At 30.5% G+C, this 17,500-nt stretch overlaps 1 protein-coding gene across 1 annotated transcript in view; it reads left to right on the forward strand.

The window, feature by feature from the left end:
* LOC136830187 (uncharacterized) overlaps positions 1–17,500 on the forward strand; it is a 350,681-nt gene that overhangs the window by 315,109 nt on the left and 18,072 nt on the right. Inside the window, exon 4 of the mRNA XM_067089454.1 lies at positions 778–1,418. Within this exon, the coding sequence (XP_066945555.1) occupies positions 778–1,418 (641 nt within the window). The remainder of the gene's footprint in view (positions 1–777; positions 1,419–17,500) is intronic.

The raw sequence follows: 17,500 nt of genomic DNA on the forward strand, positions 1-17,500 counted from the left end.
TGTGTTTGAAGCTTAAACTCGGATGAATAATTATCTGGGTGGGGTTTTATATGAAGCCTGGTTTTTTTTTTTTTTTCTGTACGTTTTACTTCTCAGCGAGTCTGTGCGTTTTCGTTCATTAGTTTTTTTTATTGTTATTTTTTCGGTTTCGACGTTTTTTTTTTTTTTTTATCATTTGTTTGCAGAACTTGTGTAATGAGTCATTAGTGCTTTGTCGCGCACTTTTACCGGCTCGCCTTATAGAATACGTCCGGCAACACCTTTCATGTCATTTTACTTTTTTTTTTCTATTTTTCTTTTTTTATTTTCCCAGTCGGGTCTCAGTTGAATGCTTTCAGGATACACGACAGCGAGCGGGAGAGACCTTTCTTTTAACACGACTCTTGTTTCATCATCCAAGTCATTTTTCTTATCTTTTGTTAGCGACTTCATCATTATTATTTCTCTTGTTGATGTTGTTGTTGTTGTTGTTATTGTTGTTGTTATTGTTATTGATGCCGTTGTTGTTGTTGTTCTTGCCGTTGTTTTCGGTGATGCCATCTACGGCTGTCTGTCAGTCAATGCGTGACAGTTATTTCGCTGGCTTGTCTTTGTTGCTGCTGATGCTGCGGTTGTAACTTGCTGTTTGGCGGCCGTTTATTCGTATCGGTTATGCAGTTGAATCATGATCCATTAATCACTCTCCTCCCATTTTTTTTTATTCATTTTTATTTACAGCTGAATTCGTCCCTGAATGGAATTTCATGTCCGTGTTGTTGTCTCTCTCCCCTCCAACAGGTCAGCGTTGGGTTTGGGGTAGCAGCAGCAGCAACAGCCGGCGCTCCGAACGGGAACTGGAACTTCATCGACCCTCTCTGCTGCGCCCTGCAGCAGCAGCAGCAGCAACAGCAGCAGCAGCCCTTCCCCCTTCTGCTCCTGCTCCTGCTGCTGTTGCTGCTGGTTCCATTTCTCCCCCAGCAGCACCCTTCGGTCTCGTCCCTTCTGCATCCTCCCTCGACCCCCACGGGAGCAGGAGGAGCCCTCCTGCTGTTGGGAAATCTTCTTCCTCCTCCTCCTCCTCCTCCTCCAGTTTGCATGGAACTGAGACTCAAGTCAGTCCGGCGTCCTTCGAGCTCCGCCCGAGTCCGCTAGAACCCCTGGTCTTTCGGCCGCTCTCCATCGACATCTCCAAGCTGCCTCTGCAGTCGTCTTCGGAGGTCGACGCCTTCGAAGCCGCCTTCAGCCACCCTCCGCACTCGCCCCCCTCGTCGGCGTCGTTGTTGTCCAGGGAGGCCGTTCACCAGGACCTCACCAGAGGCCTGCCTCTAGGAAGGCCTGGACATCCGGATCCGATCCCTGGAATCGTGCCGTCTGATCTGTTCCCGAGAGATATTTCCATCCTCAATATCGACTCGTCGGCGCCAGTGAGGAACTCGCAGGTCAGTCTCGTTCCTTGTTAGTCAGCTGTCTGTCTCACTAATTGTTTAGCTAAACAGGTATATGTCCGATACTCGATTTCTAGTCAGCATTGACAAGCTTGAAAGTCATTCATTTATCGTGTAATGCAGGTTTAATGGTTTATATTAATTTTACACACATATATATATATATATATATATATATATATATATATATATATATATATATGTGCGTGTGTATATATATATATGTATGCATTGAGGATATTTTATGTAACATATATATATATATATATATATATATATATATTTTGTATATATATATATATATATATATATATATATATATATATATATATATATATATATATATATATATATATATATATATATATATATATTTTGTATATATATATAGCCTATGTGTGTGTGTATGTATACGTTGCTGAGTATTTTATTGATATGCACTGCCATATATATATATATATATATATATATATATATATATATATATATATATATATATATATATATATATATATATATATATATATATATATATATATATATATATATATATATATATATATATATATATATATATATATATATATATATATATATATATACATATATATATATATATATATATATATATATATATATATATATATATATATATATATATATATATATATATATATATATATATATATATATATATATATACATGGGCACACATCAGACAGACAGACAGACAAAAGGGAGTTTGTTTGTGTGTGTGTGTGCGTGCGTGCGTGCGTGCGTGCTCGCCTGCATTATGGAACTAATTTGGGGGACCAGAGTAATTTCAAGGAAGATTCATATGGTCAGTGGAGATAGGAGAAATTTTAATTATATTCCTATCATTGACTTTGCCAATGAACATACCATTGACCAGAATCAGCTTGCATGGTAGTGTCTGCGCAGAGAGAGAGAGAGAGAGAGAGAGAGAGAGAGAGAGAGAGAGAGAGAGAGAGAGAGAGAGAGAGCAACCGACACGCCGCCCATTTATGAACAAACATTATATATACAAGCAACAATGACATGCACGCAAATAAGCATGAAGCAGCAATTACCCCACTTGTTTTTGGCGACAAAAATTTTTTTCGCGATGGGATGCAGTGGTATTCCAATTTCGAGAGGAACCAGGGCCGATTTTTTTTTTTTTTTTAGCATTTTCCTCCCTGACAATTCCAGCGTGACTTGACAGTACATTTTAATTAGGTGCCCGATCACATCTAATGAAGGACATTCCTTGGGCACCTCCTAAATCAATTATGGGGGAGAAAAATCATCGCTGAAAATCACTTTCAAAAATCGTTACTTCCAGAAACTTCACTTGAGAAGAAGCACTTGAAGGAGGAGGAGGAGGAGGAGGAGGAGGAGAGATTCTTACAGGAAAGAGTTCCGTCGATGATAAGGAAAATGATATTTGTTATGGCTTGATTCGTAGTTCAATAATAAATTTAATTTAAACAATAATTCAGTGTTATTTTATGCATAAGTAAACGCACATTTACACATACATACACTTACAGACGCACATATGCACACACACACACACATATATACTGTATATATATATATATATATATATATATATATATATATATATATATATATATATATATATATATATATATATATATGTATGTATATATATGTATATATATATATATATATATATATATATATATATATATATATATATATATATATATATATATATATATATATATATATATAATGTACACACATTCATAAGTGAATATTCTAGGTCAATATATATATATATATATATATATATATATATATATATATATATATATATATATATATATATAATGTACACACATTCATAAGAATTTCTAAGGTCAACGTTTGATATTATATTATAATGTTCAACAGTATATTACAATCACTGCAACTACCATGTGATATCAGTAACATAGCGTTTTATGAGTCAGTTAATTTATACAGTATTTTATTTTGTTCAGTAAGTAAATGCAATATGGTAAGCTAACTTCAGTCAGCTAACAGAACATTGTATTTTAATTTCAGCCAGTTCATTCAGTATTGTAAGTGGATTTCATTCAGTGCATAGAGTGTTGTCATTTAATTTTTGTCAGTCAGTACAGCATGATGATAAATTTCAGTCATTCTGTACTGTGTCTTAATTTCAGCCAATCTGCAGGGTGTTGCAGTTTAATTCAATCATTTCATACAGAACAGTAATTAAGTTTCTCCAGTGAAGTATATATTGTAACTAATTTCAGTCAATCGAAAGTATATTGTAAACTTATTTAATTTATTATATAAAGTATCCATTGTATTATATATCTGATAAAGGATGGAGGAATATAAATTAGTCTGTATTACTTATTTATTTTAGCAAATAACGAGTAACTGCTATCTGTAATCATTGCAGCTGGTATGTAATATATAAATGTTTTCAGAATTATATGTTTAGGAATGTAAGGATTTGTAGACATGTAAACCTTATATATATAGCATAGAATATTATCGATATATATATATATATATATATATATATATATATATTTATACATACACACACATATATATACACATATATACATATATATATATATATATATATATATATATATATATATATATATATATATATATATATATATATATATATATAGATAGATAGATAGATAGATAGACAGATATTCACAAATATCGTTTAATATCCAACAGTATATACATATATTATATACATATATATATATATATATATATATATATATATATATATATATATATATATATATATATATATATATATATATATATATATATATATATATATGGGTTGTGCATGCAACATATTTACTAGGATTGATTCGCCTTGAAAGAAAAGAGTCTAGCAATAAATTTTCATTTACTGCGCATATCCTTGCTTTTAATAGGACACATCATCCTTGCGTTCTTGTTTGCATAAAGTATAGAAGTCAACCGATTGATAATAATTATTTTAATTTTTTTTTTGCTGACGTATTTTCAATACTGTGGGACCTATCGTGAATCCGTGTAGTAGCATAGCTGGTAAATATTATTTCCCATTTATGAAATAAACTTTAAAGATTAAAGAATAGGAAAGGAGTAGGTCTTATGTGATGAAGAATAAAAGTAAAGAAATAGTGCATAAAGATATAGTTAAATAACGGTCGGTAATGTTGCATGTTTACAATTATAAATGACATAAGAAACGCATATTGCATAAAAACAAATAAATTAACAATTTCTTCTAACAGGCCAAGAGAATAAATAAAAGAATATTTTTTAAGACAGTTAAGAAAACTTGACATTAGCAGTTGACATTTGAAGGACCACTGAAATATTACACTCATTTAGGACAGGGCTAAAATGGCGTGGTTGAAGATGGTTAAATATGGTATCCAGCTGTTTAATAGATCAAAAACAGGGTTAATAAGACCTTTGATTATGGTTATGATATATATACACACATGCATACATACAAATGTATGTATATGTACATATATATATATATTTGTATATATATATTTATATATATATATATTCATTTTTTTTTGTATGCATATTTTATATATATACATTCATTTTATATACATACACACACACACACACACACACACACACACACACACACACATATATATATATATATATATATATATATATATATATATATATATATATATATATATATATATATATATATATATATATATATATATATATATATATATATATATATATATATATATAAAACATTTTCAGCCCTAATATGTTGAGTACTCCTGCTATAAAAGGTTTAAAATGAGATTTGCCTTACTTTGCAGGTCTTTAAAAAGCGTTTACCGTCTTGGGAGGAGATAAATAACTGATACATCAATTTTGGAGATTAGTACAGTAGCTTAGGTAATATTTTCAAGTGGGCCGGTATATGATAACCTTTATCTTCTGGGCGCTGCGACAAGATTTACAATTTATTAAGTTTATGCCACTTTTGACGAGTAATGAAATAGCGCATGCTGTTTTTCATTATTATTATTATTATTATTATTATTATTATTATTATTATTATTATTATTATTATTATTATTATTATTACTCAATAGATGAAACCTATTCATATTGAACAGGCCCACAGGTGCCATTGACGTGAAATTCAAGCTTCCAAAGAATATGAATTATGTCTGTAAGTATATATACTATTTCCTAGAAGGAAGCTATAGGATATACATATTTTGAATAAGGTTCATTGAGGGTATGCAATGGATATTAGAGGTAAAATTATCTTTAAGATTTATGGAGATAACTAAGACAGAATATTCTTGAAAAAGGATGAAGTCTAGTATGGCATTTGAAAAAAAAACATTTTAATAATAATAATAATAATAATAATAATAATAATAATAATAATAATAATAATAATAATATAATAATAATAATAATAAATAATAATATTGTGAAGAGGGTATCTACCAGTGGTTAGGAAACTAGATTTTAATGAAATACTATGCTGACTCATGACTCGATAAAGTATAATTTTATCATCTTGGACCTGATTGATAAAGAACAGATTTACCGCCTTGCAGAGTTATTAGTATGCATGTTGGTGGGAAAGGTTTTCTTGAAGAACAAGATACATATGTAGCAACAACCGTTTTTTTATTTCTTGACTAGTGACCAGAATTTTAGATACCACTTATCAATCTGAGTCACGCATATTTCACTGGTGAGTGGTTCTTCAAACGAACAACTTCTTGTCAGAGTACAATGTGCCTTTTTGGAAATTATTTATGAATGACCTCGTATATGCTTAGTAACAATAAGAATGGAAAGCTCTTTCATGGTCCTGACTGAAGTGAGGAATGTCTTATTAAAATAATTCCTCATAAGTAACCAAATACTCTTCTCCTTGCATTTTGATGCATTTTTTATCTATTTATCAATTTATTAATTTTTTTTCTTATTTAGTAAACGAATCCTCTTGTTTTTGTATTTCCCCTTACTCATCTTACTTCTTCCTAATGAACATAATATTATTAATGAACACTCTATTATTATTGGAAGTTTGAATTTCAAGTCAGTGGTCCCTGTGGACTTGATCCATATGAATAGGTTTCATCTTCTGGATAATAATAATAATAATAATAATAATAATAATAATAATAATAATAATAATAATAATAATAATAATAATAATAATAATAATAACTGAGCCGAAGTCTTAAGGTGCAGAAGATGCAGTTTACAGTTAATTCCTCACCATATCTAAAATGGCAGTCATAGTTTTCCCTCTCGAAACATGACTAAATGTAGAACCTATCTCTCAGTGGAAAGTCATTGTTTGAGAAATTTACATTCAGGATAAATAACCTGAAGTCTATTATTATTATTATTATTATTATTATTATTATTATTATTATTATTATTATTATTATTATTATTATTATTATTATTATTATTATTATAAGATGAACCCTATTCATATGGAAAAAGCACACAGGGGCCATTGACTCGAAATTCAAGCTTCCAAAGAATATGGTGTTCATTAGGAAGAAGTAAGAGGAAGTAAAGAGAAATACAGAAAGAAGATATCCCACTTATCAGAAAAGAAAAAAAATGAATAATAAATAGGTAAATGGATAAAAATATATTAAAATCGCAAGAAGAATAGTATTAGGGTAGTAATGCACTGCATTTTCTCCTGAACTTCTGAAGTTCCACCTGCACGACATCCTCTAGGAGGCTGTTCTAAAGTCCAACAATGTGATTAACATGAGGATACAGATGAAATATTCAGTTCGTTTCAAAACATGAACTTTCTGTAAAGATTTTTTATATCGTGTACGTCAGAGTAATGAAAATTATAAACGTATTGCCAATTATACTTTTCCAAAGAATCGAAGATTTTATGTAAAGGTGGTTCGACTAACTATTTCCATTTGGTAGTATGATCAGTACAGATCCGTTTTCCCATTTGGAACGGTACTTTAAGTAGGGATTCATATCTAACTGAAGATGCTGGATAAATAATATTATCTGGCTAAGGCAAGTGACCAGGGCGGTTTTGAATTTTGTATGCCATTGGAAGCTGTAGTTTCAAGGTGTCATTTGACTTCAAAATCTTGCAAGACGTTAGAATTTTATATGTGAAATATAATTTATCATTTATTGAAAGCTAAGTGTTTTACAGATCTGAGAGCTACTTCACCAGCAAGAAAAAGGATAATAATATAATCAACTAGTGCACTTGATTTAGTTATAGAAAGCATAACATGTTGCTATAAAACTTAGAGGTTATGTTTCTTCATATTTATTTACTGCTTACAATGTATATATTCAGAGGTTAGGCAGTTATTTAAATAAAAAATCGAATTAAAATGCCAAGTTCCGTACATTCATTTTGTATTCACTGAAACTAAAAGGGCAGACTTTTATCTCTACAATGTAGACCAAATGAGATATTATTCAATTATCTTGGAAGCTAGGTTTCTCCACAAATTATTTTTGCATTTATGCTTCTTTCCGTATTTTCCTTTACTTCCTCTTAATTCTTCCTAATGAACACCATGTTCTTTGGAAGCTTGAATTTCAAGTCAATGGCCCCTGTGGGGTTTTTCCATATGAATAGGTTTCATCCACTGAATAATGATGATAATAATAATTTTCTTTGATGGTCAGAGATTTAGCCTCATAATTTTCTTTACTATGTGAACCTTCCAGATCAGATTAGTCCTTTTTCCAAAAACTGAATAGAGAATAAGTCGTTTGAAGTATTTGGACTATAATCTTCCCCATAATTTTTTTTTACTGTATGAACTTAAAGACCTGCTTCATATTTATATAACTTAGACTGAGTTCAAATGAAGTCTTAATAGCAACTTGAAGACTAATGTTAGGCCATATCTTTGGTTTTATTTGAGATAGACGAATACATATCGATTAACTTGCATTGCACTTTTAAATATGATTCTAGGTTATTTTTTTATTTCATGAAAAGTGTATGACTTTTGCTGCCACAACGTCAGCATTGTTATCTTGTTTTTATTATAATTTCAAGCTAATTTTCTTCAGTTTGTCTATCCGTCTATCTATGCATCTATCTACCTGTGTTTGGGTAAAAGGTATATCTGTTGTTATCAGAAATTAATAATTATATAACCAGAATAATTAATAATTATAATTAATAATTATATGACCAGAAATTCCTTGCCTGTACATACAACTTTTAGTAAAAAAGTATTGTGGAAAATCATTGGTAAAGCTACCAATATCTCATCAGTTAAGGAAAAGGTATGAAAGATTAGCGTCCGTAAAGTTTAATCTATACATGTGCACGTACTTACAAACATACAAACAAATATATATATATATATATATATATATATATATATATATATATATATATATATATATATATATATATATGTGTGTGTGTGTGTGTGTGTGTGTGTGTGTGTGTGTGTGTCTTTACAGTAACAGTTTGTGATATCATTAACGCGATTTTGGAAAATACCTGCCGTATTGAAGCCATATTTTTATTTTCTGTTTATCTCCAGCATACTCAGTTCTACTGCATTTCGTCCGAACATCTTCTCCTGATTTTATGTAATGATTATGATTCATTGATTCTGATATATTTCGCTTCTCCTGCCCTTCACCGACCACTTTCCCCAATTCTCAAAAGAGTCGCTTCGCCCTGTCCTTCATGAAAAAACAGCCGCTCCCGTCTGTCCTTCACTGGATCCTCGTCTGCCGCGACACTCCTTGTGCATCATTCATCGTCGTATCCGTTTGCTTTTAGCCTTCATTCCTAAATTCGCTTCGTGCTAAAACATTATTTTCCCGGATCAAAATTCTCGTCCTAAGTGTCACTAGCAATTGATCAACCATGAGCTCTCTTTTTTTTTTTTTTCTTTACCTTTTTTTGTTTTTGTTTCATTCCATTTTCGACGTGGCACTTTTTTTTTCGTTTCTCCTCATGTCGAGTTATTATTATCCTCCTTGCTTCCCAGGGCTCGTTGATTCGTTTTTCTTTTATTTTTTTTCGGTTTTTTACCTTATAACTTTATTCTCATCATACATTATTGATAAACGAGCACTCCAAAGAAAGTATTTCATTCTCCAGCTCCTTAAGTTTCATCTTCTTTAAAGTGAAGGTTAATTGAGGATTTTGAAACTTAATTCAGGAATAGCTTTCATGCCATCCACCTACCCATTCTTAAGGGCTGATAGTATGATGAAATATACTGATCCATTCTTAAGGGCTGATAGTACGATGAAATATACTAATCCATTCTTAAGGGCTGATAGTATGATGAAATATACTGATCCATTCTTAAGGGCTGATAGTATGATGAAATATACAGATCCATTCTTAAGGGATGATAGTATGATGAAATATACTGATCCATTCTTAAGGCCTGGTAGTATGATGAAATATACTGATCCATTCTTAAGGGCTGATAGTATGATGAAATGTACTGATCCATTCTTAAGGCCTGATAGTTTGACGAAATACTCTGATCCATTAAGAGCTAATAGTATGATAAAATATACTGATCCATTCTTAAGGCCTGATAGTATGATGAAATATACTGATCCATTCTTAAGGGCTCACAGTATGATGAAATATACTGATCCATTCGTAAGGGCTGATAGTATGATGAAATATACTGATCCATTTTAAGGGCTGATAGTATGATGAAATATACTGATCCATTCTTAAAAGCTAATAGTATGATGAAATATACTGATCCATTCTTAAGAACTAATAGTATGATGAAATATACTGATCCATTCTTGAGGGCTGATAGTATGATGAAATATACTGATTAATTGTTAAGGGCTGATAGGGTGATGAATATACTGACGTCACTCAAAGAAGGACGTTCATTTGTGTATTTCAAGCTTCTCACAACCATCTCTTTCTTATTTAAAATGATTTATTACCATCTAATCGTGATCCCTTATTGGAACCTTTTCTTGAAGTGAGCTTGTTACTCTTTTTGCCTGCATTTTGATTATCGGGTTCTATTTCATCCTATTTCAGTAATTGTTGTTTTAAGTGGTTGGTCCATGGCGAGATCACTATTTACTATTCTGCTAGAGAAGTTATCTGAACATTAAGGCAATAATTGAGTTCTTATTCTGTGAGTCACTTAATACATACATACATATATTTATGTATATATACAGATATATTTTGTATATATATTATATATAAAAAAATATGTATATATATATATATATATATATATATATATATATATATATATATATATATATATATATATATTTATATAGATTGATATGTAGATATACAGGACTGTATTTGAATCTCTCTCTCTCTCTCTCTCTCTCTCTCTCTCTCTCTCTCTCTCTCTCTCTCTCTCTCTCTCTCCAGATGGTATGCTTCCCCAGAGTTTCTTCCGAAGAGTTAACGTTGAAATATTGTTAGTGAAAACAGAGGCTGAAGCTTAAGTAAGCAACATCGGTTTAGACTAAAAGCTGAACATTTGCACTATATTACTTTGCAAGGAAAAATAAAGGATAGAAAAGTGTTATGGGCTGAAATCAAGTCTTCTCATTTGGAAACAACTTTATTTTTTCATCCTAAGAACAGGTCTGGGACGTAACATAAAGTATCTAATCAACAGCAATTTATATATATATATATATATATATATATATATATATATATATATATATATATATATATATATATATATATATATGTATGTATATATTTCTATATGTATCCATACACACACACACACACACACACACACACACACACACACACACACATATATATATATATATATATATATATATATATATATATATATATATATATATATATATATATATATATATATATATATATATACATATACATATACACACACACACACACACACATATATATATATATATATATATATATATATATATTAATATACATAAAGGCTTACACATATATTGTACCTGTGTGCGCGTGTATACTTTTGCACAAATCCAGGCTGCATGCTGTCCATAAATACAACTGCATACATTCCTGCATATCGAGACGAATAAATTACTGGAGACTGATTTGAATAATACGGGCCAGAGGTTCTAAAATGGCCGTTAGGGAGCCATTTTGTTTCTCACAAAAACCAGTTTTGGACACCCTACCTTACAGGCAGGTATTAACCCCCTATAAAGAGCCGGGTTTTTTTTTTTTTTGCTTTCTTTCGTGAGAGCGGCTAGAGAAAGCGATGAAAGCGATCGATGGAGGAATTGGATTTTGACCAGAAGGATCGAGAGTCACTTAGAGCGAATTTTTATTGGAGAAATTATTATGTAAAGAATAAATGCAGTTGCAGCTATGGGAAAAATTTGTTAAAAGTTGAAGGCTTGATGAGAATATGCGTGACTAAATAATAGGACTTATAATTACTCATATACAGATTTAAGTTTTTGATTTATAAATTTATATGTATATATATATTATATATATATATATAGTATATACATATATGCATATACACACTCACATATATGTATGTGTATATGTATATATATATATATATGTATATATATATATATATATATATATATATATATATATATATATATATATATATATATATATATATGTATGTGTGCATATATATATATATATATCTGCATGTATGTCTCATTAGATGTGAATTTTAGCAATGGCTTTGGATTGAAAAAGCCACTATAGAAAGGAGTAACCCTCTTCGGAAATTTTTACCGAGATTCCTGAGCTGTTAAATTTCTCGGGCCAGAAGTAATCTTGATATTTTCTTTTTCTTTAACTGATTCTAAAAATCATAAACTATCAAGCAGTAAAGAAAGTACTTCAGTCCCTTCAGGTATAAAGTATTTGCGTTACTAATGTCAGTAGGGCATCAAATATTTGAAAAAGTTAGCGATTTTTGAATTATTTTTGTTGTATGGAGGCAACGATCGGAATAATGCCTTTGACAACGCGTCATATTATTATTATTATTATTATTATTATTATTATTATTATTATTATTATTATTATTATTATTATTATTATTATTCAGAACATGAACCCTAATCATAAGGAGCAAGCCCACAGGGGCCATTGACTCAAAATTCAAGCTTCCAAAGAATATGTTGTTCATTAAAAAAAGTAACAGTAGTAATAGGAAATACAGAAAGAGGTCAGTTTTTAGAAAAGAAAAATAAATTAACAAACTAATAATTGATATGGGGGGTTGTGGGGTGCCAGAGACATTTTAACAACAGCGAAATGAATGGTAAAGGGTAGATTTTGTGCTAATCTTAAATTCAAGTGACAAAAGGAGCTACACTGGAGAGTTTTAACACATGATTTAAGACAATCCAGATATGGCAAATTTCTCAAAACTTACAAATCGTTCATTCTTTCTTCAGTCGAAGACATTTTGGTTTTGCCAGAGTAAGGAAATTTAGAATAGATTACTAAACATTTATAAGTAGCAATATCAGTTTTAGTAATTGTCATGAGGATTGAATTCTTTCTAGTGAAAAGTCACGCAAGAAATTGAAGGGATAAATTCATGAGAAGATACATTTGGATTTAGTGGTTGTTACTGAATAAAGGACAGTGTATATATTGTGCCCGGTCCATGGTGATAATCAAATACCAGATGACACAGGGAAAGAAAAATGACAGACTTCTTGTTGTTGGTAGTTCATGGGGCAGGAAAGGGGATAAGAATATATCAATATTATTTTTGCATTTCTCTGTGATATATAAGATGATCTAACAAACAAGCAACTGGAAGGTTTTCAGACCCCAAGTCCTAATTACCTCAAAACATTCAACATAAGATTTCAAGTGAGACAATAACAGATAGTAGAATGAGTCATTCTTATCCTTAGCTGTATATTTCACAGTTCATTCCATAATTGAGAAAATTGTGTTATTTATTCTATATTATTGATGACATCGTTGGATTATGGGGTGTAGAATCTCCAATTCTTACGTTATACTTTTACTCTTGTGGGTGTTATGCAGTTTTGATCTTGGGTGGAATGTATTATTATTATTATTATTATTATTATTATTATTATTATTATTATTATTATTATTATTATTATTATTATTATTATTATTATTATTAAACCAAAGACCCACATCGTAGAAAGTGAGAAGTCTACTGTGTACCAAGAGTATATGTGTTTTTGTACATTACTGTGGATTTCTTTACACTTTTATTTCTAATGCCATTATTGTAAGGGATAGTCTATTGTCTTACAGAATCTACAGTCGTAACACTTGAATTGATATAACTGAAGACCGTTGATAATTGAGAGAAAATTAGTTATCATGGCAGTTAATTGATTTAGCACATATGCTTCTTCCTATAATGTTACATCCTTTCATTTACCATATCATGGAAATAATTAAAATTATAATACGTCCCAGGCAGAAACATCAAGCAACTTGAAATTGCAGCAGAAATAGTACATGAATTTCATGTACTATTTCTGCTCTCTCTCTCTCTCTCTCTCTCTCTCTCTCTCTCTCTCTCTCTCTCTCTCTCTCTCTCTCTCTCTCTCTCTCTCTCAGGAGAGACACATTTTGATAGTCATTCGAAGGAAAGTAATTTTCTAAGAAATTTCTGCAATACCGATTCAGAATTCAAAATGGTGTATCGTACAGCCGAGCTACATTCGATGAATTTTTATATATTTTCTGAGCAGGAAACTGTTTCTGAATATGTATTTCTGCCAACTACTTGCATGTTGTATAACTGGTCGACTCACCATGAAGCTAGGCCAGTCTAATCCTAACGCTCTCGTCTAGATTGGAATGCTTAAATTTTTCTTTCTTTTATTCTTGGACAAATCTCTTGAGATTTCTGGTTTTTAAGAGCTAAAATTATTGTCATATTTTATTTTGGGAGTGCAGTTCAGTTTTCGCCGAGTGCCATGAAACAAGGCTGTTTGCTGAATGATAAATTATAGTAATTACATTGTTAAGTAGATGACAGTAATGATAGTAGTGAGAATTTTGTATCATCGCCATCTTCACGATAATAATCGCACGTATTGCTATTATTATTGCTATTAAATTTTGGAAAATTTTCCTCGGTTCTTGCGGCTAAAATATAACGCTATACTGCCGTATTCACCAAATTAAAAAAAAAAAAAAAATCAAGATTCTGTAAGACGAAACTCTTTCATTCTTAGATACTGAGGAAGACTGTATTGGAATGTTAAACTTTTAAATCTGTCATGTATTAGATTTCTCAGATTATCTGTAATTCCACAAACCTGACAGGTACCAGTTTTAGCGAATGATATATAGAACCAGTAAAAATGTCGCAAGAATCCAGGATTCCACAAGTCTGACGGGTTTCAAGTTTGAATCAGAAGCTACGAATCCATCAGGTCTTAGATTTCTAAAAGCATTACAGATCTGAAGGTCCCTGATTCAGCAAAGAATCAACAAATCCAGTAATCTACAGGTATCGGATTTCCCAGATTCTATACAGACAAAAACATGAAAGGTGCCATTTTTAACTGAGAATCTTGAGAACCAGGATACAGGCCCCACATTCTGAAAGATTGGACAAGTCCATAAGTTTACATGTACCGGATTTTGCTGACTCTAAATCCATAAATCGGACAGGTGCTGGAATAGAATTTCTAGATCTCCAATTCTAAAATCTGAGTTACGACATTCCTCATGCAATCTATAGTTTCATTAATCAGACAGTTTCTATATTTCGCGGAGACTGCATAGACCCAGAAATTTGACAGTGCCCCATATTTCACAAAGCATCTGCACACCCATCAATGAGACAGGTGCCACTTGATCAAGAGGCTGAACATTTCTCGAGATCATACTATGTTAGCTGTCGTGAATTTAAATGTTTCTAAGTAAGAGGACAAAGTGGTTTCTGAATTTAAGGTGAATGGAGATTTGTCAAGTTTGTAATGTCAACTTTGCATATAGTTATGCAGGTTACATGATATGGGTCAAAAATTGAGTAACCTAAAGGAAAGCAATGGGTGTGAATACATACATACATACATATATATATATATATATATATATATATATATATATATATATATATATATATATATATATATATATATATATATATATATCTTTCCTTCATCTTATACATTTTCTCTTTTAGATGGGGTTGGCACTAGGAAGGTGGAGCCATTTGGTTCTTTGTAAGTCTAAGATAAGACTTAGTTTGACCTATGCTCTTTTCTTGAGCTTAACAAATCTTGCTACCCATTCACAGGGTAATCAAATGGGGAAAGGTAAGCTGGGATTCCAACACCCACCTTGCACGTGATTATATATATATATATATATATATATATATATATATATATATATATATATATATATATATATATATATATATATATATATATATATATATATATATATATATATATATATAACCAACCTTTATTTTATTTTTATCAGCCAAAGGAAAATGTATGCAATAATCTACTGCAAATTTCTCGTTTTATGGGGCAGTGGAGATAGTTCTTGGTTTGAATGAGCAGGGGCACTGGGTATGATTGGATATACATCAGTAGACAAGACTAACTAAATAGATATTACACCGAGCTGGACAGAAACCGTTCAAGAAAGCTTGTACTTGAAAAGAAGAAGATAAGGACTTTATATTAGGAATATATGAAAGCAGACTAAATTTAACTGTTGGGACAATCCAGTTAATTAGAAATATGTAGGTTATTATTATTATTATTATTATTATTATTATTATTATTATTATTATTATTATTATTATTATTATTATTCAGAAGATGAACCCTATTCATATGGGACAAGCCCACCAAAGGGACCATTGACTTGAAATTCAAGTTTCCAAAGAATATGGTGTTCATTAGGAAGAAGTAAGAGGAGGTAAAGGGAAATACAGAAAGAAGATAATATATATATATATTTTTTTAGAAAGCAAGAAAAATCAATATTCCTACTTTTGGTTGGGCTCTAATAAGAGATTGTGAGACATTTCTGTATCGGAGAAGTTCAAAAGAAAATCAGAGTTTCTTAGTCCTACCAAAACACGTAAATTGAAAAGCGGGTTTGCATTGAAACTGCATCAATAAGAAGTCACTTTTCCTTATAATCGGGAATAAGGAAAGTTATCCTAAAACCTCCATTTTCACGTTTGTTTAAACATTCCTGCAAAGAAAAATGGTTCTACTCTGTCATTAAGCCGTTTGCTTATAGCACTTAGTACATAACACATTGTTTTTGCTTATAACAATTAGTACATAGTACATTGTATTTGCTTATAACACTTAGTACATAGCACATTGTTTTTGCTTATAAAACGTAGTACATAGTACATTGTTTTTGCTTATAACACTTAATACATAGTATATTTTTTTTTTGCACATTTCGCTTCGTACACAGTGCAGTGTTTTTGCTTATAACACTTAGTACACAGTACATTGTTTTTGCTTATGAAACTTAGTACATAGTATTGTTTTTGCTTATAACACTGAATAGGCTACATATTACACTATTTTTGCTTATAGCACTTTGTACATAAGTGATATAAATGTAAATATGTAATAGAAATATATATATATATATATATATATATATATATATATATATATATATATATATATGTATATATATATATATATATATATATATATATATATATATATATATATATATATATATATATATATATCACTGTGGATTTCTTGACCATTTTAGTAGTGATCATGCTATTATGAGATTTTTATGGACATTGTGCATTGTGAAAATATTCGGAATAGGTCAATCTTCCTTCTCACCGTTTTTTTTTTAGATTAAAAATTATCTGTCGTAACAAAGAACTGAAAATAAAAATCGGACTCACATAACGCGATCACAGATGTCGATAATTCTTATTTACATTTTAAGTACGAAGACAATGGAGATAAATCCAAATAAAAACTTTCTTTAAATAATCGACTAAGCTGGTTTTAATAATAACGAAAATATTTTC

The sequence above is a fragment of the Macrobrachium rosenbergii genome, chromosome 46, assembly GCF_040412425.1.
Source record: "Macrobrachium rosenbergii isolate ZJJX-2024 chromosome 46, ASM4041242v1, whole genome shotgun sequence".
NCBI classification, from domain to species: domain Eukaryota; kingdom Metazoa; phylum Arthropoda; class Malacostraca; order Decapoda; family Palaemonidae; genus Macrobrachium; species Macrobrachium rosenbergii.